Genomic DNA, 21,916 nt, shown 5'->3' on the forward strand with positions numbered 1-21,916 from the left:
CGAAACTCATTTTTACTCTGCTGTGAGGAAAATCCTCACAGGTCACCTGGATTTTTTTTTTTTTCTGAAAATATTCTAGTTTTGTACATTTTTAAGGATATCCATTGCACACACACCAACACCCCAAACACACACAGCAGGGAATTGTCACCTGATTAGACATATGTAAGCGCTCTGTTTGGATGGTGGCAGCTATCGACCCGTATCCAGAGTGCCTACATTCAGAGACTGACTGCCTCAGGCTCAGCAGCAGCAACTGGTTACAAATCAATACTCAATATTCTACACACTGTCTGAGAGGCCGAGTGAAACTCTGTACCACAATTAGCATTGTTTTCTTTTTGTCTCAAGAATGCGATGAGTTTGCTGTCTTCATAAATGCAGAATGCATTGTCACCTCCCGCTGCTGTGTCCTTTGTCTTTAATCTTCACCTTTTTCTTTCCTCACTGCAGAAGATCATGAAGCGGCTCATTAAACGTTATGTGCTGAAAGCTCAAGTGGACAAAGAAAGTGATGAAGTGAATGAGGGTAAGAATCGCTTTTTCAATTCAGCACACTTCAGTTGCATCATTATCAGCTCATAATGGTATGAGTGTAGAAGTGTGGGCAGGAATTGATCAGTGAGTTTCTATGTACATCTGCACATCCTTGGGTTTAATGTGTTTTTTTTCTTTACCAGGCTGCATGTAATCATAAATAAAAATGTTTATTGGAGTAGTTAGCTAATCCATTTAACACAACAGACTGACTTTTATAACTCATTGATATCCAAGCAGTTTTCTCCTTGTGTTTGACATTTCCTGCATGGGTTTGAAGAATCTTCCGACTACTTGAGGTTTATTTGAACTTATTGGAAAGCCATAAAAAACACGTTATCATACTTTTGTGGTATAAAACATGTAAGCTAATAACAATAACACAGCCTCTTAAACCAGGAATCTGAATCTGCATTGCTGAATCAAAAGACCATGATACGATTGGTTGCCATTTGTGCTCAAAACTACAGCATCATTTTAGCACAAAGCTCAGGATTTTATTGTCTACAGCAGATTCTGCTGGGCAACATATTTCTGTGATTAGTTGGAGGGGAAAGGATCATAAAGTGGAGTTGACTTGGACCCATGTACCACTGTCTCTTCACTCTGTATCTTATCACTACATCTCACCTGGTCTTATCTTTGCATCATCAAAAGTAGATATGCAGGAGAGCTTTCGACCGTTGAGTGAAAATATAACCTGAATGGGGTCACCTTTACAGCAGCCATTCGCTCAAAGGAATGCTGTTTATTTTTAGTTTTCAGTTTTAACTATGTTGCTTTTTATTTTGGCACCAAAATAAAATGTATGCTTAAATTTTGTGAAAATATGAACATTCTCATGAATGAGTTTCTTTTAACTGTCAAATTGTCATCACTGCAACAATATGTGCAGTGTCACAAATGCACAAGAAAGCTTTTAAGCAATGTTGTGCGTTATCCATAGCTCATGGGTACACTGTGATGACAAAACCAGAAGGAAAGAGTGAAGAAAATGTGACTGCAACTGTTATCATCACTGCAGTATTCAGTAATTTCACAAATTTTCCTTATATTAAGGTGCACATCTCCTCCGCCAGATTGGTTTTCCTTTGGGTTTGAACTGGCCAATCTAGGTTTCCTCAGTGAAACCTGGGGGTAAATGAATGAATGTGTCCACATCCGTAAATAAAATATTTCTTACAAAATTATCCTCCTCCTTCTATACTGTATACATTGCAGAGATTTAAACTAAACATCAAAAATAAAATGCTAAAACCTCAAAGGGTCGTGTCCATTTAGACTTTACACACTGACTCCAGTTCATGCCTGGATTTGTTCCCGTCTTGATTGGTGTTTGTTCACTTCATTCTTTCTTTTCTGTGTGTGTGTTGCAGGCGAGCTGAAGGAGATCAAGCAAGACATTTCCAGCCTCCGCTATGAGCTGCTGGAGGAGAAGTCCCAGGCCGCTGGGGAGCTGGCTCTGCTCATCCAGCAACTCAGCGACAAGTTTGGCAAAAACACCATGAGACACTGACAGGCCTTGCACGACGGGGAGGGAGGAAGGAGGAGAAGATTGGCGTAGAAAGCAGATTCGGGCCAGGTAGTTCATGACCTCAGTGGGAAGACGAGAGACAATGGAGAGGCAGGATGTTTATGTGAATGGACAGGATGAACGAAGAATAGTTAGCAGCTTAAAATATTGAAACTGTGCCGAGTTAAAATGAGCTAGCTTTAGATAAAAACCCAAGTGCTTTGGATGCAAAATGACCAATTAGAGAAGAAAAGTAGAAGACTTTTGTAACTGCAACTGACTGTGAGGTTAGGAAAATAAACTCACTTGGAAGGACTTTGTGTTGACAGCTCAATTCTAATTAGAGGGAAAGATAGAGACGAGTAAGAAGGAGAAGACAAGTGTGAGGAGATATGAAGAGACACCATGGGGATCAACAGCGATGCAGTGCAGCAATGAGGGCCCCACAACCACTGCCAGAAGATATCAGTGTATCAGCTTATCACCAATTTAGAGGAGAGAGGGGAAACCCAGCGAAGGGAAGACACTGGAACAGCAAGAGAATGAGGAGAAACTGCTAGTGCTACTCACAGCAGAGATGCCTGCTACGTACCATATTTGTAATTTGTCAGATGAAGTGCTGATGCTGGTTGAGATGATGCACACACCTTTATACACAAGGCTGTCTAATTAATGCAGTTCTAATTCACAATGCACAACCTATGATATAAGTCGAAGCAGGAACATGTATTCATTGCACTGATGTTCAACTCTTTACAGAAATGGTTTGAAGAGTAAGTTGATGTTTTTGTGTCTCTTAGAAATGAACACAACCAGTTAATTAATTGATAAATGCGCTAAGTCAGCATGAAAAGATACTATGGTTATTTCAACTCAGCTGCAGACATTTTGCAAATACACACAAAGACAAAAAAGAAAATGTGTATCCTTTATACAGCCTGGAAAATAGGAATTGAACAACATCAACATTTTTCAGAGTAGAAGTTTTTCTACTATTGGCCTGAAGTTCACCTTGTAAATAGCAACCAAAGTAACCCCCATATTAAAATGAAAACAAACTGTCTTTAAAACTAAAAGGTTCTTTGATTTTCTTCCACGTATTCTGATCTTCAATTGCCCACGTAGATTATCGTATAAACTTTTGGTCAGTTTGTTGATTCCTGCAGCTTTGTGGGGGTTTTTTTTCTCTGAAACCAACTAAGAATTTCTTTAACTCTTTTTGTGTGTTTGGGATTGTCTTGCTAAAACAGAAAATCCACCCTTGTTTGATATTCAGATTCTTATCCAAAGTGATTTTGGTCTCTTATGGCCACACTATATTCTTTCACTATTTCTTTGAGTTGGCCAAATGTTCTCCCGCAAACTTTAAATGTCACCATGCTGTTCCTTCAGCAGTGGAGTCTTGTGCAGTGAATGTGCACAGCGACCACGCAGAGCAACTCTGAGTGGTCCTTGGCTCTTAATTTTTCTTTTCACTCACCTGCCAAAAATTTTTAAAAGAGCCACCAGTTGTGGATGATTTGTGGTGAAATTATTCTCTCCCTGTTTTTGATTATTCAAAAGTTTAACAATTCACCTATAACCGGTTACATAAGCATATTCGGCAACACCAAAGTTGGAGAGATCTTTGCTTCGTGTGATACTTTGATGATAAGACATCTCTTCAGAGCTTTAGAATACCTAATATCAATTAGCACTGACAGGAGATACGGTAACTTTCTAAACACAAACACTTTCTTTGCTTGTTGATTCAGTTTTGTTTCCTTTCTAAATTGCTTTGATTTCAAACTATGTAGAGTTTGCTTGGGTTGTTACCAACATCTGATATTAATTTAATGTAAGTAAACCACTTGAAAATATAGTTACTGAGAAAAATGTTAACGTGTTCAATACTTACTTTTCTCTTCTACGTTTCCTGAAATTTTCATGACCCATTTTCAGGACATTTTCCGAAATGTCAAAACACGTTGACAGAGTTGTGTTTGCAGCTGTAAAATCCAGGAGTCGATTTTTTAAGGCGAAGCAGTGCATTTGGGAGATGAGAGAACCTTGCAATGTGGGAATTTATTTCCACATGCATTGATTTGGCTATAAAGGTGAGATTCTTTTACAGAAGCTGCATGGAGTCATTTTCTGGTCTATTTTTTCCTGTCCCCCGAGACTCTGCTGCACAGCGTTGAGACATGAGCAGTAACAGTCTGTAGGCAACAACTGAATTTTAGCTTTTTTGATTCCTAGTTGTTTAGTTTTGCAGAGTAATAACTTAGACTTTACCATAATAAATATTGGCATGTGGTGCCTAAGCAGCTTGAAGAAATGATCATATTTTCTGATTTATGGTATGTTCACAATAAAAAAAAAGTAATTGACTATATTATACTAATTGCTAACAGTATACATTTTTGTGTTGATAAACCTTTGTGTAGAGACAACAATTTGACTAGCAGCAACTAAGATGCGCACTGTTATAGCACGAGGCAAAGAAAAACAATATTTGTCATATTTGTGCTCAGATTGTCATTAAATAAAAAACCCTAACAGACTTGCACCACTTTTCCAATAATCTGAGGGTGACTGAACACGGGAACGTCATGTCTGAATGAGCACCCTGCTGCTTTGGGTAAATCAAAATGAGACATTAATCTCCGTGGGTCAGATGTAATAATATTTATCTAACACTTTCACCATGGCACAAGTTTCAACCTTTTTCCAATAATACTTCTTTACCCTTCTTGCAGCATTTCCTACAGTTTATGACAACGGAAATCATCTTTCTTGATTTCACATACTTTTATTAAATTGTTCATGAGAAGCAAATCAGACATTTTTTCAATAGACTGAGCAAATAAAAGTAGATAATCTCAGCTGCTTACATCTACATGAGTGCACATCCTAATAATTGTGCAATTGTTATTTTTTTATGGCCACATATTTATGTTTAATCATGTAAGAAAGTAACTTAGATTATTCCTGATGAACATCTAATATCACCCTTTGCAATTACCTGAGTACAATTACCTGTTTTACTCATGAAATAAAATATCAAGAATAAGTTTTCTAGCTTAGGGAAATGTTTATACTAACTTTAGTTTAGCTGACATGTTTTCTTAGAGAGCAAAACTTTCTTCCTCGCACATATCCCACTGAAGTTGAGTTTCTTTCTGATTTTAGAGGCATACAATTTCATATAAACAGCAGCAAAGTCTTGCTGCAGGTCCCATGCTGACATTTTAGGGTTTTTGAAAATTTACCGTCTGCTTTCAGGATGAACTTGCTTAGATAACCAGACCATAGTATGTTGGAAATTACTTTGAATCTCCTTCACTTATACCCTTTGCTCTTCAACAGTCAGGAGAAGACAAAAAAATTGGTTCAAAATGGCCGGAAATTTAAATGTTTTAAACATTTCCACGTGATTTGTGGAAATGTGTCTCACTATATTAAATATCTGTTTGTCCAAATATGTTCAGAAAACACACAGTCTGTTAGGTATCCTGTTTTTTTAATAACTTTATCTAAAAAATGAAGACATTGCGACATTTACTATAAACTGAGTCACTTCTGCAAAGTGAAGAAGCCATTATTGGTTCCTGTGTCAGCTGCTTAAAGAATCTGACTGCATTATGGAAAGAATCTCTACAGAAATAAACTTTTTCTGTTTATGTTTCACTCCTCAGTCCAGTCTCAGTCATCTCCTCTCTTTCAGTGCCTGCGTTATTTGTGCCGTGACGCAGGTTGTGTGCTGTTTACAAAAAAACAGAAGTCTTCCTGATTTTCATCTTCATTTTCTGCCTGATTTGCATTTTCAGCAGCTCCAAAATCCAACAAAAGTAGTCTAACAGAGCAGTGCAAACTGAGGTTGAGCACCTTCTTGATATAATTTTGAACCTGGGCACCATTATTCCAATCTTTTCAGTGCAGCTCAGTCAGTTGCAGCTCACTTTTTTTGTGCACTCTGCTGCAACTCTTTAAAAGTTCGAATGAAACGCTTCCCATGCTGTTTCATGCCATTTTAGTAACAACTTGAGCAGTGAAGAGTCTTAAGTTCTAACAACAATGAGTTATTTTTAATTGGGAAAATTTAAATGTTTTCTATCTTGATTAACACTGACTGTGTATGAACGAGTTCCAGGGGCTTTTCTTCCTCCTCTACAGAGTTTAAACCTTTAATCCCATGAGCAGAACCAGACTCAGAAGACCCAGGGTTACTTTTGCCAGTATCTGAGTTTTTTGGGGTTATTTTTATTTGATCTATCTGATAGTTATTGCATCATTTTATTTTCAACCTGTAGTAAATTAATTTGTTTCACATACACAAATGCCCTTTATTTTAGACAAGAAGATAAAACTCAAAAGTCTCTTCATGTAGTAATGTCATGTGTGAGAGCTGCTGATTGCTCTTATTGTTTGTCTGTTTTTTGTTTTTTTTTCTGAATTTATGAAATCAGACAAACTATAAGATTTGGCCAAGAGAAAGTTTAATCGTTCCTATACAAATAAAGTATCTGAAATACTGTATTTTTGACTTGTATGCGAGACACACTGACCAAAATCTTGTACTGTATATTGTCATATTTTTGATCCTTGAAATAAATATGATCTAAACTGGTTGGTTTGGGATTAATGCACTTTGTGTGTCTGTGCTGGTGCAGTCTAATTGTGCTTGTCCCTGCCTGGATGATGGGTACTGGAGCGAAACCAGACAGGTGGCTGCAGAGTTGCTCCACACTTCCACAAAAGCACACAAACACACTCAGAAGGAACAAAGCCCACAGACGCTCTCGAAATAGAAATTTTAGCAGCATGTGGATCCCACCTTGAACAAACTGTATACTCAAACATACTGAGATGTAGTATTTATTATACGTCATATTTTTCTTCTGTTCAACTCAATAATTTAGTTGAGTTTTATGCTAGCTTGCAAAACTGAGCTAAAGGAACATTACAAAACAGTTTCTAATATTTAATCTAATACTGTCATATTCAGGCTAATATAAAATTGTAATTTTATTCAGATAGTATTAATGTTCAGTAGAACCCATTGTTAAGAAAATAATCATTTAAACCAGCAGACCTTTACCTTACCTTAATTTTTAGTCAATTCCATTTCAGAGAGACCAAAAGGTAACTTTTAAAGCTACAGCATATAACACTTATAAAAAAACATATGTTTTTTACACATTGAACAAAACTCCCACTATAGTTGTCACAGTACATTATGAGACAAACACTGTGAAAAACTCAGGCCCCTGCCTCTCCTTGGTGGTCCTACTGCTAAATGCAGAAATGCATCGTTCCTGGTTAGAAATGACCAATCAGAGCCGGCAGGAGGGTCTTAGTGCTGTGATTTACCCTGGTGCAAATGATTCACATCATTAAGACCCCCCTCCTCCTGGCTCTGATTGGTTGTTTCTGACCAGGAGCTGTGCATCATTTTTTAATTACCTATCTCATGTTATGCTGCCCCATGTCTCGACAGTTTTATGAAATGTGTAAAAGCAGCTATTCACACAGAGAAGAAACATAAATACTGAAGGCAATAGTAGGCAAAAAGAAAAGAAGTAAAGGTATAGTGATTGGTATTGTTTACCATCCTATGCCTATGGCAGCATAACCTACAGTACATCGATAATTGGAGTCAGTTCTAACTATAAGCATTATCAAAAATGCACATTTTCAACAATAAACTTGTAGTTAATGAGTAAAATGCACTGCTGTAAAAAATTTAATCATTAGTTCTTTAAGAAAAGATGGAGCATGGTCATTAAGAGCTTTATACATGAAAGAACAAGTGATTGCTGTCTTGCATGAAGAGAAGCTGAAACTGTAGAAACATGATCTTTTCATTTAATGCTTATCAGAACGCTCTGCTGTGGTTGGGTTAAACTGAAGGCTTTTTACTGAATTGCTCTGTAGGGAGTTCTACATTTACATGCTAGGAGGTTCCATTTAATATGCAAATCATCTCCTTCAGCAGCGTTTTCAGATCAGTGCCACACGTCACATGAAATGATTCGCAGACATGTGAGGAGTAAGAGAAAAAAGTAATGACTTAGTAAGGTTTTGGGCCCCAAACCTGCAACCAGCACTGCATATGTGTACCTAGGAAAAAAATAAATCAATCTCTGCAATACAAGAAGAACGAAGCTGATCTTTTTGTCTTTGGTGTTCCACTTATGCCATCTTTAATCTGATGAGGGAGACAACATTAAACTTGCTAACAAAAACTGACTACAACATAAGAAAATTGTAAGATTTTCTTACTTATTGATCAGTATGTTTTTATTGTAATTTCATAACTGATGGCCAATGAGTTCACATGGCATTTTCGGCCATATTAATATTGTTAATCTCCTCAAAGGATTCTGTTTGTTGCAGAATATATTGATAAAATCTTCTATATTAACAAACTGTTAAAATTTGGATAAATAGCTCTCTTCATATGAGTTCTTCTAAGAATTAAATAATAATTCACTTCGATGTAATCTGGCAGCATACAGATAAAAACTCCTTGACTGATAAAATATTTAAACACAAAACTGATATCTTGAAGGTTCTGTTTTTGTGTCCCTCTGGAGTCTAGAGGGCCACATAAGAAGCTATGGCGGTCCAGATTTGGCTCCAGAGCCTTAAGTTTGAAACATATCATTAGACTTTTGCTCTGTAGTCCAAGAATCATCTTCTTCAAATACGCAACACTGACAGCAACCCCAGTGAGCGCTGTCCTTTTCTCAGATCCAAACACAGATGTCACTTTACTCTGTTCCTGTTTAAACACTGAGTGCTTCATGTGCCTGAAGCCGCAGCAACTCAACAGAGAGACATCATAGTTCATTAACATACTGAAATAGCATTTTAAATCCCCATTTGTTAGATATTCTAACAAACCATATGGCATGTCAAATGACATATTGCACTTTTTTAACTTTAATAAGGACAGAAACCGAAAATAATTAGCAATGTAACATAAAGTCATACTTATAACACCATTTGATCAGCTTTCATTGACTGGTGTCCTTGTCAAAGTTTTCCTCTAGATTCTAATCTTATATACAGTGGAAAAAATATTTAACTGACACACAATTGTACTTAACATAACTCTGTGGGTCTTAAAGCTGCACTAATTGTCCTTACTCCCACCTCACTTATTTCATGTAAAGTAACTTTTAGAAGGTTTGAAAGTCGAAGAGCTAATGTGGAGTTTGAAACCTTATTTGCCTGTAAGTGTGAGTGTGTTGGTGGGGTGGTCTTGCACCTGAGTTGACCCCACCAAACACACTTGGCGTGAAACAGACACATCCTGAAACAGTCCCCCATAAAGCCACACTGTAAACACTGTGGTCCTACATACATCCAGATGTTTATGAGAAGTCAAACTCATCCATACCTTTCACTCAAAGCGTTCTCTGCAGTGTTTTAAGCTGTCTCTGAACCACTCAGTTTTATTATCCGGGTCTGCTTGTAGCCAAAGTGAAGCTGTCATTAAAAAAAAAAAAAAAAAAAAAAAAGAAACTTCCCTTAAATAGGCATCTTGTAAAATCCTGTCAGGTCTGCTACGTCTTCCTTTTTCTTTTTCATATCTTTGACAACCTTATTTATTTTGCAGAAAACCTTCAGGGAAAAAAAATCATTCAAATGTTGGATTCTGGCAACAAGTTATTTAACCCCAGTAGATGCAATGAGAAGCCCCTCATTTCTTAAACAACCATGTCAAAAGACACATTTAGGTGTTGTGGAAAAGTTATTTGTCTGTTTAGGTGCCACGAAATCATTGGCATGCTGAGAAAATATCTAAAAAGACTGCAGAAGTTACTTAAATTGTGTTACGAACTGTCCAACACTTTATTCAAAACTGGAAGACAAAAGGAGGATCATCGTCTTTGATGTGGTCCGAAAAAATCCTGAGTGATAATAATTGGTGATCACTTAAATTAAATCAAATTTAAAAAAATAATAATAATAGACAACAGAACTTGATGCTGTGTGTAATGGTGAATGGAAGAGCATTTTCACATTCACAGTGTGAAGGGGAAAATGTGTAGCTATAAGACAACCACTGATTAGTGAGGCTACCTGGAAAAAAGGCTTTAATTTGCTAGGGAGCATAAAGATTGGACTCTAGAATGATGTAAGAAGGTCATGTGGTCTGATGCGTCCAGATTTACCCTCTTCCAGAGTGATGGGTGCAGAACAGAGTGATGCTACTGTAGCAGTCTGTGAGGCAGCACTATGATTGCAGTTGGTCAGGTCCAGGTTCAGTAACATTATGAGATCAGCTGAGTACTAAAATGCTGAATGACCAGATTAATCCATCAATTTTTTTTTTTTCTTTTCTGATGGCATGGGCGTATTCCAAGATGACAAAGATCAGACTCAAATTGTTAAAGAGTGGTTCATGGAGCATGAGACATCATTTTCACACAGGGATTAGTGTGCATTTTGTGTATGTACTGTGCAGACTATTGGGTAAAATAACGCAAAAGCAGGAAAAAAAATCGGGTTAGTTTAAAAATGCTGCACAGCCTGCAGGCACAAACAACCAAGCCCCTTTGCTGTAATAAATTTAGTCTGAGGAACACGGGGTCCTGGAGGTTCACAGAAGAAATTATTATCTCACTTCCTTCAATGCTCTCCCTTACATTTCTGATATGAGTTTGAGCTTTAGGGGCATTACTCAACAATTCACTCAGTGACTTTGTGCATCGGTGAGCATAGTTTTCTGTTTTAATAAAAGACAATTATGTAGTTAGTTAAATGTATTGATGCTTTATATGTGTGAAATGCAATCTGACAATAGATTGCAAAATAAAACAACAACAAAAACCCCAGCCATTCCATAGAGATTAGTTTGTGTCTTGATTGTTACTTTGAGCTGCATGGTATAAAGTGACATTGCTTTTCTGGTGTAATTTGTCCCTGTGGCCCGAGGTGAGGAAGAATTTTCGTCTTCTCTCCTCTTAGTGTCTCCATCTGTCTTTCTCTGTCTTCCTCTCGCTCTCTCCTGAGAGCATGGAGCCTTGTGACCTCCAGCCACTGAGAGACAGGGAATCCATGGATTTGGAGAAGAGTCTCCTACGCTCTCTCAGGGAGATAAACTTCTGCTGCATTCACAGGTCTAAAATATGGCAATTTCACAAAAGCTTCTATTGTGGTCTCAGATGCAACCTGCAAGCTTTACACAGTCACTGGAGCGTTAACGCACAGAAACCCATGCAGATCTACACACCATACAACTTTTAGCATGGAAACAACAATCATGCAAAAGTGTGAATTTCTCTTGAACTTTTTGACATTTAAATTTTAGTGTATGCTTATTGGATTATATTTCATTGACCAAACTTAAACATCAAATAACATTGGAGTGTATCGTTTTGACCTTTTATAGATATACCTAAAAGTGGGGTTTGTAATTATATTAATAATTGAAAAGTGGTAACTAAGACACAAGAAAGCCGTGAAAAGTCACATTTACAGTTTGCCACAACATGCGTCAGAGGTTGCGCAGACCAGACAGACAGACACTGGAAGTTTTCAAAAATAGTTCTTAATTTAACAGAAATGTCAGCAACAAAAGAAATCTTTCAAAATGATAAGTTGGACCCAAACTTCAGGCCAAAATAATAGACTTCAATTCAGGTAGTAACACAAAGAACACAAGCACAAACTGACCTGGCAAACAAGACATGGAGGGAAACTTAAATAGCGGCTGATCAGACTGCTGCTGTAAATGGCCAACAAACTAACATTCAGATACTGGAAATAACATTATTAATAAGTAACCTGTAAATAAATCCAATGCCATTGGGTCACAATGAGTTGCCCAAAATATTAGAAAAACTAAACAAATAACAAATTTCCCTCCTCCTTGCAATCAAATGGTATGATCCGCTTATGAGGTTGTGCCATTTAAGGAGTACTGAAGCAGATGGGACTCTCTTCTTTGTGGCTCTCCAGCAGCAGCTCCAAGGTAACATTCAGCCTCTTGTCTGATGTATGACAGCAGGAACAGATGCCATACCTTGTAGGGGTCATAGCGGGCGCCCTGGTCAGATGAGACCAAAGCATTTGGCAGGAAACTAAAGCTGTACAGGCCGCTGAAGACACCATGCCCGCAATCAAACAAAGCGGTTGCTGCTTCATACTGTGGGATGCTTTTTTCTACAAAGGACAGGAAAACTAGTCAGGGATTATTAGAAGATACATGGAAGAAAACGAGTGAGTGGCTTCAAAAGACCTGAGACTGGCCTGGGGGTTTACCTTCAATCCGGTCAACAGCCCTAAACGTGCATCCAGAGATACAATGGATTGATTTAAATCACTGCATAGCCATTCTCCAGAATGGCTCAGTCAAAGTCTAGACCTAAATTCAGGGGTTAGGGTTGAGTCTGACTAAGTAGGTAAAGACACAATGCAGTCCTCCAGCTGTAACTGCAAAATAGGATTTAGCTAAGTACTGAGGAACAAATACCCCATTTTTCAGGTTCTTATTTGTAAATATTTTGGAATCCATCTATGTTTTTCCTCTTACATTACTTTGAGCTGGTCTATCACATTAAGTTCCAATAAGATATACTGAGGTTTATGGTCGTAATTTTAAAAAGCTAAACAGTGTGTATATTTTTGCAATCAACATACCTTCTGGTCGACAAACAGAAAGATTGCAAAAATACTCCGAGGGATTTGCCAGGAAGCAGGTTTAAATTCAAATGCATCCCTGGCTCTAAAGTGGCGCATGTGCTGCATGTCGCTTTTATACACATATACAGCTTATATCCAGGAGATTAATCACACCCGTAAGCTGTTTCAGCCTGTCATCGCAGTACTTTGTAAGAAGAACGCCTTCTGGAGGTGACTTTATCAACAAATTCCTGCTAAACAAGCTAAAGAACAGCCACGGAGCTGGAAGCTGTCACGAGCCTCCAATCGTATTCAAGTTTTTCCAACAGAAAAAACGTGCCTTTGGAGACGTAAGAATAATTTCTAACTTGTTCTATCTCGGTTTTACTTCTCTGGCATGACGGCTGGCAAAATGAATCCAAAGTTCATGACTGTGTGACTTCTGCTGTGAATTCTGACCAATGGCGTAACGCCAATATCTCATTTCTGGAGCAGTCAGGGAGGTGATGGAGTGGCACAGGACAGGGCCACGGGGAGGGGCGGGAGCATCAAGATGAAAAGATTTGCTGAGCATTTACCTTCTGCTCAGAGCCGCCCTGCACCAGTTCAGGATGGATGAAGAGCCTGATAGGACAGCTCCTACTGGCTCTCCAGGTGGCTCCGCAGAGCCGCGAGGGCCATGAACCGCTGCACCGAGGGATGAGAGTGGAGGCAGCCTCGACTCGAGATAAATGTGTCACGAGAGCATCTTTGTAATTGGATGCGTTTTCTTTTAGCCCCCTCAGAGAAATATTCATCCTCCATCGTCACAAAATATTCTATTGTAGTTTGAGAATTATGTCCGCTCAGGCCCTCCAAGGTTCAAAACAGAGCTGGAATTTTTTGCAGTTGTGATCTGAAAGTCTTTTGGACGTGTATCTAATTAATCATCACAGGGACAACCTTCTGACTGCTGGCCCTGCAGCGTGCCAGAGACTCCTCAGGCAAGAAACCGCACTTCCCGGTGTCCTCTGCTTGTTGTCTGGGTTCAAGTGAGAATAAAAAGTGCTCCATGTGTAAAGCATAAATGTGTAATAAAAACCCTTATTATGAGCGAATGGATAAATAAAAGACATTTTAAAGCAGTTTCTAGAAACTAAATGAGAGCAAAAAGACGCTAACAGTGAAACTAAATCATTCTCTATGCTTCAGTCTTTGACCTCTTGATTAACCATTCATGAAGAACAATTGAATAAATTTCTGTATGACTATCAATCTGAATTCAGCCAACAAAGTCTACCTAAGTTCCTTTATTGTATTGTTCCATTTAGAGAGCACTCCACAGGTGATATTTGCTTAAGATGGATTTATCTTTGAAATAATCAGTTCTCTCTTCACCGTCTTACTCGTTGTGTGAAGTAACAAAATAAGGTGGGCTCCTTGTTCAGCCTTGATTATCAAAGCTCCAGCTGTTCTAACATTTTTCATTTTTGATCTGACTCTAGATATCTGCTGGTGTAGATGGAAAACTATTTTCTTTTCAGTCATTTCCTGACTTTTGAAGATCACACATCTATCATGTTTTTAACAAATAAAATGATCTTTTTAACATTTTGAAAGGTGGCTAAAAGAAACGAGCTGCTGTGTTCATATTTACAACCCAGAAAAACAGGAAGTAATGAATTATTGATAAAATGTTTGTACATAATCTGATCAGCTAAAGAGTAGTTTGAAAATGCTTGTTACATTTTTTCACATATGGAGGTGACATTTCTTTCTTTACTGCTGTAAAATGCTGTAAGTTATAGGTCGATTTTTTTTTTCTACATTTTTCGGCGTAAGAATGTGCTGCTGATTTATTTTAAGTTTATTTACAATCCCTTTGAATGGTGCCAATAAATGTGCAAGCGTTTTCTGCATGTGTGTGGCAGGAATCCTTCATTTCTCGTTTCCCTCAGTTTTAAGATCAGAATAGTTACACAGCTTTTAGGATTTTGCCGTATTTCAATCCTTAATCATTATTCAGATTTGTTGTCTTGATTTTGTTTTGGCTGTGATACGTTCCTGGAGGGAGCATCACCTGAGATAATGCTGCCATCCTGCAATTGTTCCTCTCCTGCTATGAACTTTCTGCTCATACTGAGCGACCATGGTTCTGCTGGAGTCTTTCCTCTTTACTGTCGCTACATGCATGTTCGGTATGAGGGACTGCTGCAAAGTCAACAACACAATGCAAGTGATACTAGGAGGAATGAATGCTCCAAGTCGATGACTTGAAACAATCTACTGGGTTTCCGTAAATAGAAACTTTTTAAACTAATGTGAATAATTAACTGAACTTGACTTTATTGCTTGATTACGGAGCCCTCTAGGGGACATGGGGAATTTTTTTTCTTTTGCGTTCCCTCGCAAAACATTTGCGTTACCTCGCAAAACTTTTGCGTTACCTCGCAATACTTTTGCGTTACCTCGCAATACTGTACTGGTCAGTTATGCAGCATAATTGAATACTGCCAGCCTTTCTTACGGTGGGCGCCGTACTTTATGCTTTAATATAAGGTTATGTGAGGTTTTTCCATGAATGTTAGTATCTTTTTGTGAAATATCTGAAGTTTTATATCTTTCTTTAGGATAGAAAGGCACCACAAACCTACGATATAAACAGAAACCTTCCGTAAGTAGGAAAGAAATAAAAATACATTATAATTTGGACTATTTCTGAGTTATTATCGCGGGTAATAAATCATCTGACAGTTTTGATTGTGTCTCTGTTGTGTTCGTAACCTGAATGGTTTAAAGAGCTGCTTTCAGTGCCGCTCCATCTCAGCCTTAACAGACATAAACATGCAGGAAAAAATAAATCGATTTTCAATCAGTGTTTTGCACCAAACAGTTAATAATAATAAACAAGTTTTCACTGAGGCTCTGTAAGAGCCATATGAATGAAATAAGTAATTATTGATATGACAGGAGCAGCGACTTTGACACTTGTGTGGTGGGTGTGTCGATGTGGGCGTGACGTCACCAGGTATGAATGGGAAGGATACTGGCTTTGTGTGTATTAGGAAGCGGTGAGCGGGGCGGTCAGTCCTTGCAAAGTTTGGAACCTGATCATCAAAATGGAATAAATCGATAATTGTGACAGAACAAAGAAAAGGTTTGGAGTTGATTGATAAACGGACAGATGAGATTCCCAGAGTTAACCCAGTGCGGCCCTTTACCATCATTAGTTTGTCGTGTTTTTAATAATAAAAACTTGTTAATAGTAAAAACTGTTTGGTGCAAAACACTGATTGAAAATCGATTTATTACTGCATGTTTATGTCTGTTAAGGCGAAGATGGAGCGGCACTGAAAGCAGCTCTTTAAACCATTCAGGTTACGAACACAACAGAGACACAATCAAAACTGTCAGATGATTTATTACCCGCGATAATAACTCAGAAATAGTCCAAATTATAATGTATTTTTATTTCTTTCCTACTTACGGAAGGTTTCTGTTTATATCGTAGGTTTGTGGTGCCTTTCTATCCTAAAGAAAGATATAAAACTTCAGATATTTCACAAAAAGATACTAACATTCATGGAAAAACCTCACATAACCTTATATTAAAGCATAAAGTACGGCGCCCACCGTAAGAAAGGCTTGCAGTATTCAATTATGCTGCATAACTGACCAGTACAGTTTTGCGAGGTAACGCAAAAGTATTGCGAGGTAACGCAAAAGTTTTGCGAGGTAACGCAAAAGTATTGCGAGGTAACGCAAAAGTTTTGCGAGGGAACGCAAAAGTTTTGCGAGGTAACGCAAAAGTATTGCGAGGTAACGCAAAAGTTTTGCGAGGGAACGCAAAAGTTTTGCGAGGTAACGCAAAAGTATTGCGAGGTAACGCAAATGTTTTGCGAGGGAACGCAAAAGAAAAAAAATTCCCCATGTCCCCTAGAGGGCTCCGTACTTGATAACAAGGATTAATTAGAATGCATGCATGATTCAATTGATTTTCTTTTTTTTTTCCGATTTTTGTAAAGTGCCTCGGGATGATTTGTTGTGAATTGGTGCTACGTAGATAAACTGAATTGAATTGAAGTGTATGGCTTCTAAATTGCCCAAATTGTAGATTAAACCTTTTAGTTGACAAATGTATTTTGTTTACTTTTCATACTTTGTTTCAGAAAAAGTCTAAAACAAAGTAGGGACAGAGCTGATCAGTATCTGGAAATCCACTTTGAATAATATGTGAAAATATAACCTTTTAAAACGAGGATAACTACATTTATCAGATGGGGAATAGTTTTATTTGAACTTCTATTTTTAATAAAAGCTCAGAGTTCAGGAAACTATCTCATTTGGTTTGAAGTTTTATTGTGACAAATTTGCACATTTCTTTTGAGATTATAACATGGAAATTTCAGATTTTTACGTTGGCAAAAAAAAATTATTTTGAATATGAACTAAATTATTTAGTGTAGACATTAATATAATATAATGTCATTTTAACTTTATTATGTACTCTATGTCACAGGCAGCCCCACATGTTCTTTGAGTGTTAAAACGAATCCACTGTAATCAGAGCACAGCTAATGAAATCTGAGCTGTTAAAGTCAGCATCAGCCATAATTGACCACCATGTTCCAATAATTCATCCTCTTATGAAATGCATCAGTCATATTGGCAGCAGCGATCGGCAGATAGGAAATGCTGTTCCAGGCCATTTCCTGAACTGCAGATTTTTACTCAGATTTTCCTTCTCTGTATGAGAAATAACTGAGAGAAACCAGGAGGGAATTACAAAGAAAGTTATGTTCACAGTCGCAGCAACTCGGCTCGTAAATACAGCTAAATTTCCTCTCGGTTCTTTATGTACCTGCGACATAGTTTCCCTTTTATGGGCTTGCTGCAGTTTTTTTGGCCGACATTCATCTTCTGAATCACTTTTCTCCTTTTCACCCCCGTTTGGTTGTTATCAATTTTGTTCTACTTTTTCACACTTATCCTACTTCTTTGTTTTCTTTTTTCACTTTAGTTCCCTTGTGTTTTTTATTTCTCCTTGTATGTGACATTTTTTTCAACTATCCGTCACCTCCTGTTTGTTTCAGTCTGCTTTCATTTTAGTTCGTGTCACGTTTCACGTGTCTCTTCGGCTCAGGCACACATACATGCATACTTCTGGTGGGATCAGAGGCTATGTTCTATATGGAGTGCTAGTTCTGTCATTTCCCATCTGTTTGTTTCGCTGGTCTGATATCCTCTGTTCCACCCTTTTGCTGCTCAACATTTCCCTCTTTCCCCACTCCTTCTTCTTCAGTCATTTGCTTCTTTTCCCCCCCTTAGATCTCAGGCTTTTGGGATAATGTTTTGCTCCATCATGTGGCAACTGAACCGAGGACCTCCCCACACTCTTCTCACCCGGAGCAGACCCACCTTTCACTTTACAGAACTTCTTCACTGATCCCGAACGCAAACTCCCCTGAATCAGTCACATTTGAAATTCAGATCAAGCAAGGCCAAAAAGATCAATGATTCTCAACAGCTTTGCTTAGATGCTTAGAATAAACAGCATCTAAGCAAAGATACTGTAGTTCTAAAGATTGATTACACATTACGATCCCTCGTGCTTATGCAAAGTGAGCTTTATTTCTATAGTTGTCCTGCAATGATAAGATAAGATATTTTAAATTTAGCTGAGGAAATGTGGTGCAGCAGAGAAAGAAATTATATGTTAATTAAGTAAGTAATTAAGTAAGTCTTTGCTGAGAGATTCAGATTTCTTTCACTTAATTGTAGAAATATTGAAATCTTTTTTGTATCATTTCTGTCTGAATTGTGTTGATTCTTAATGCTTCTGATTAGGTACACAACAGAAAGATTTCTTTCTTTTTTCTTTTTGTTTGTTTTTTTAATAGGCTGTATGGGATGGAGTGCGTGTGTGTGTTTGTGGGGGTGTTCGAAGGGTGTGTGGGATGGCAGATGGATAGGTTTGCCCAGGGCGCCAGTAACACTAGAATCGCTGTTGTTTCCACAAACATCCTTCACAGACTTCTGTCACAAAGTTTATTACTTGTTTCCACAACTTTGAAGGATCCCAAGAGGTTTATGATTGAAAGTGCTTTAATGGCCTTCCAAACCGATGATTTATGGTCATCACTTTGCAGTGCTTTCAATTATAGCATCTTCGAGGGTATCAAACAGCTCTGTTGTCTCACCCGTTGTAAAACGGCAAGCCCATATTTATACATTATGCTGTGGGGAACAATAAGCGCCTCTCCTTTTATCCCTCTCTCACAGAAAAAAATGGTCTAAGCATTTGGCGCTTTGATAATCAAGTGACTAATTGTGCAGCATCTGAGTTCTGCCATCGGGGGCATTTTAAGCACTGGCAGAAGAAAGTTGTGATTTGCCAGATGAAGAAGATGTGTTGAAGAGATTGAATGCAATTGCAGAAAACAAGAGACAGGAGACATCTGCTTTGTTTGTTTAAGATTCACTCCCACTGAATCAGTCTTGGTGATAATTGGAGTTTATTGACATAAAAGACAAAAGAGCGCTCGCTGCCCATATAGATATTAGTCATCATGTTGTCTTTCGTGTGGTTGCCTGTTTTCTCTCTCAATCCGTCTCTCTGTCTGTGTTTATGTAAGTGTAAGCAATGTGTGATTCAAGATTGAGATTTATAAAGGCCAGATGACGCCCATGCATGTGTTTTCATGTGCTGCATACGCAGGACCATGTACAGCAGAGTCCTTGCAATCAGTCTCTTGTGTCACTGAAAAGTCTGTCTGTGAAACTGCTATTATCTAAGGCCAATTGTAGTGTCTTGGCATGCAAACCTAGAGGATCTTATTGTTTCGAAATATCTATCATTAGTGATTTGGGGACTTTGGCAGAACTGTTTTTATGAGCCCATCTGCCACTGAGGCAGCGTAAAGCAGAGATGGATAGACCCTATAGACACTATATTTGGGTGGCTGTTGGCATCCTGCCGGTGCGTCGGCTGACTCCTCTGCTCTGTGGGGTTCATGCTGAGGAAAGCAAGAAAATAATTTAATGGAGCAAAAAATAAACAAAACTCAGCAAACTAAAGCAATTTGCCTCAGAGGAACAAGCCGTAACGGCTGAGTAAAGCACCGCTGCGAGTGGAGATTACCTCCTCTTTTGTTGCTGCTATTAACGGTGCCCTCACTTTACTGATAATTCTAGGTGACTGAAATGTAATGATGCAAAACAGCAGAGCTGCTTGAGGAGATATTTCCTGTATTTTTGTCCTGTCAATCATTGAAAAAACTGACTGATAACAAATTAGAATAGCCAAATTGTCCAGCTAGCTGATAGAGACAGAGCGGTGTCTTTGTAGGGGCTACAAACAAAATCACTGCCGACCATTCAGGTCCGTCACTTGCTTTCTGTGTGTCACATCACTGGAAGCAAGAAGACTATTTTAAACATTTAGCGTCTACAAAACTGAATGATTGAAGCACCCAAACATTAATTTTTGTGTTGTTATTATTATTAAATCTTACTTTGAGTCGTCAGTTCTTAATGAATGAGTTTCTTTCATCCTTTTATGGGATTATAGGTATTAAGAAACAGTAAATAATGAATAAAAATTAAGAAGGAAAACAAGAGACAAAAGGAGTTTTCCAACAAAGTGATTTTTGTGCTGTTGTTTGAGGTAAGTGTTTACTGAGCCACAGTTGTTTCTACTGCAGCCTTAAACACAAAACCCAGCCCTGATTAACTACACAAACTATAAGTATGGGCATGGATGGGTCCATGTCAGGTCGCCCCTTCACTACCTCCATTATCATTTCATATTAGAGTAATTCTCTTGGCAGTTGAGTATAATGACTCATGAAAAAAAAACTATTGCTCTCAAAAGCCACAGTTGGTATACTGGTGTGTTTGTGAGTAAAATAACAAGCAGCACCTTAAATCATTTCAAAATGTTTCCACATATAGGGCTATATTCATCCTGCATAACTCAAATGTAATGCAAATCTGTTAAAAGGGAAAAAATGAAAAAGTGCAGTAATATATTTGCCATACAAAGACCAAAACAGCAAAAGGACAAAATGAAAAACAGTCAATATTCTACTTAAAAACTCGGGTTTTATTGTCTTTCTCTTGACCTTAAGCAATTCTGTAAGAAAATCTTGGATTCGTTGTCCAGGACTTTTGTTTTTGCTACATATTCAGGAGAAAAAAGCTTTTTGAAGATGATGACTATGCTTTTGCAACATAAAACATACAGGTTATTTCATCTTTTTATTGCTATTACATAGACTCAGTGCAGTACCATTTTGTTAGGTCAAAAGCAAATCAATAAACACACTACAGTTCATCCAAAATGCAGCCACCAGGGTACTTTCAGGTACACCAAAGATAAATCTCTTTGGCTTCTCTTCAGTAGTTGATCTAAGAAATAATCTTAGATTTTTGCAGTTTACTTATAAAACTTTCAGTAGCCTGTAGCCCCTCTTTACAGAAAATGTCTAATTATCCCATAACATTCACTTGAACCCTTTGGTTGCAAAATGTTCATGTGAAAAACAGAGCTTCTTTTCCATGATCCCAGAGTGTTTCTGTCTTTGTTTTTAAATATATAGTAAAAAAAAAAGTACTTGTTGAAATGAGGCTTACATCCATCGTCTGATTAATCCTTGCTTTATGCAGTACTAAATCACATTCAGTTTATTAATATTAATATGCAAATCCTTTTACTTTACAAACAAACAATTTGATAACTGAATTTAATTGTGTGAAATTAAGCTGAGTTTACTTGAATTTTATTGATGCACATATATCTATTAAAAGGGGCCGTGTAGAAGGCCGAGTCCAACTTCCAACAACCAGTTCAACCATTCAGAGATGCTCTGCTTTATCTATTGAAACCGACTTGACATTGTGTTTGATAGGATACCAAATGTCTTCAAAAGGGTTATTTCAGTTTAGTGGTATAAGGAAATGTTCTGCCATCATACTGTCAAAGTGTTTAGAGAACAGTGCAATGGCAGTCAGTGGTAGAAGCTTGCAACTCACCTTTTTATTACTATTTCAGGACAATGTTCAGTAAAAAAGAAAACACTGAAGAGTTGTTTTTTTTCCACCGAAATTGAAAAATGTATTATAACAATGGTGAACATTCATACAATAGAAATCTTTGCCCAATCTCTTCCTTTGGTTTGGATGAAATCCTTGCACAGGGTGAAGCAGTCTTTGTCAACATCTCCTCTTGTGTCATCGCACGGCATCTCAGTAGGCACATCTGATGTTTTG

The 21,916-nt window shown here is 37.8% G+C and overlaps 1 protein-coding gene across 1 annotated transcript in view; it reads left to right on the forward strand.

Moving 5' to 3' along the window:
* trpc7b (transient receptor potential cation channel, subfamily C, member 7b) overlaps positions 1 to 6,659 on the forward strand; it is a 59,670-nt gene extending 53,011 nt beyond the window's left edge. The window contains exons 11-12 of the mRNA XM_028008026.1: positions 454 to 529; positions 1,914 to 6,659. Coding sequence (XP_027863827.1) covers positions 454 to 529; positions 1,914 to 2,053 — 216 coding nt within the window. The 3' untranslated portion in view covers positions 2,054 to 6,659. The remainder of the gene's footprint in view (positions 1 to 453; positions 530 to 1,913) is intronic.
* Positions 6,660 to 21,916: the final 15,257 nt, after the last annotated feature.

The sequence above is a fragment of the Xiphophorus couchianus genome, chromosome 23 (assembly GCF_001444195.1).
Source record: "Xiphophorus couchianus chromosome 23, X_couchianus-1.0, whole genome shotgun sequence".
Taxonomy (NCBI): domain Eukaryota; kingdom Metazoa; phylum Chordata; class Actinopteri; order Cyprinodontiformes; family Poeciliidae; genus Xiphophorus; species Xiphophorus couchianus.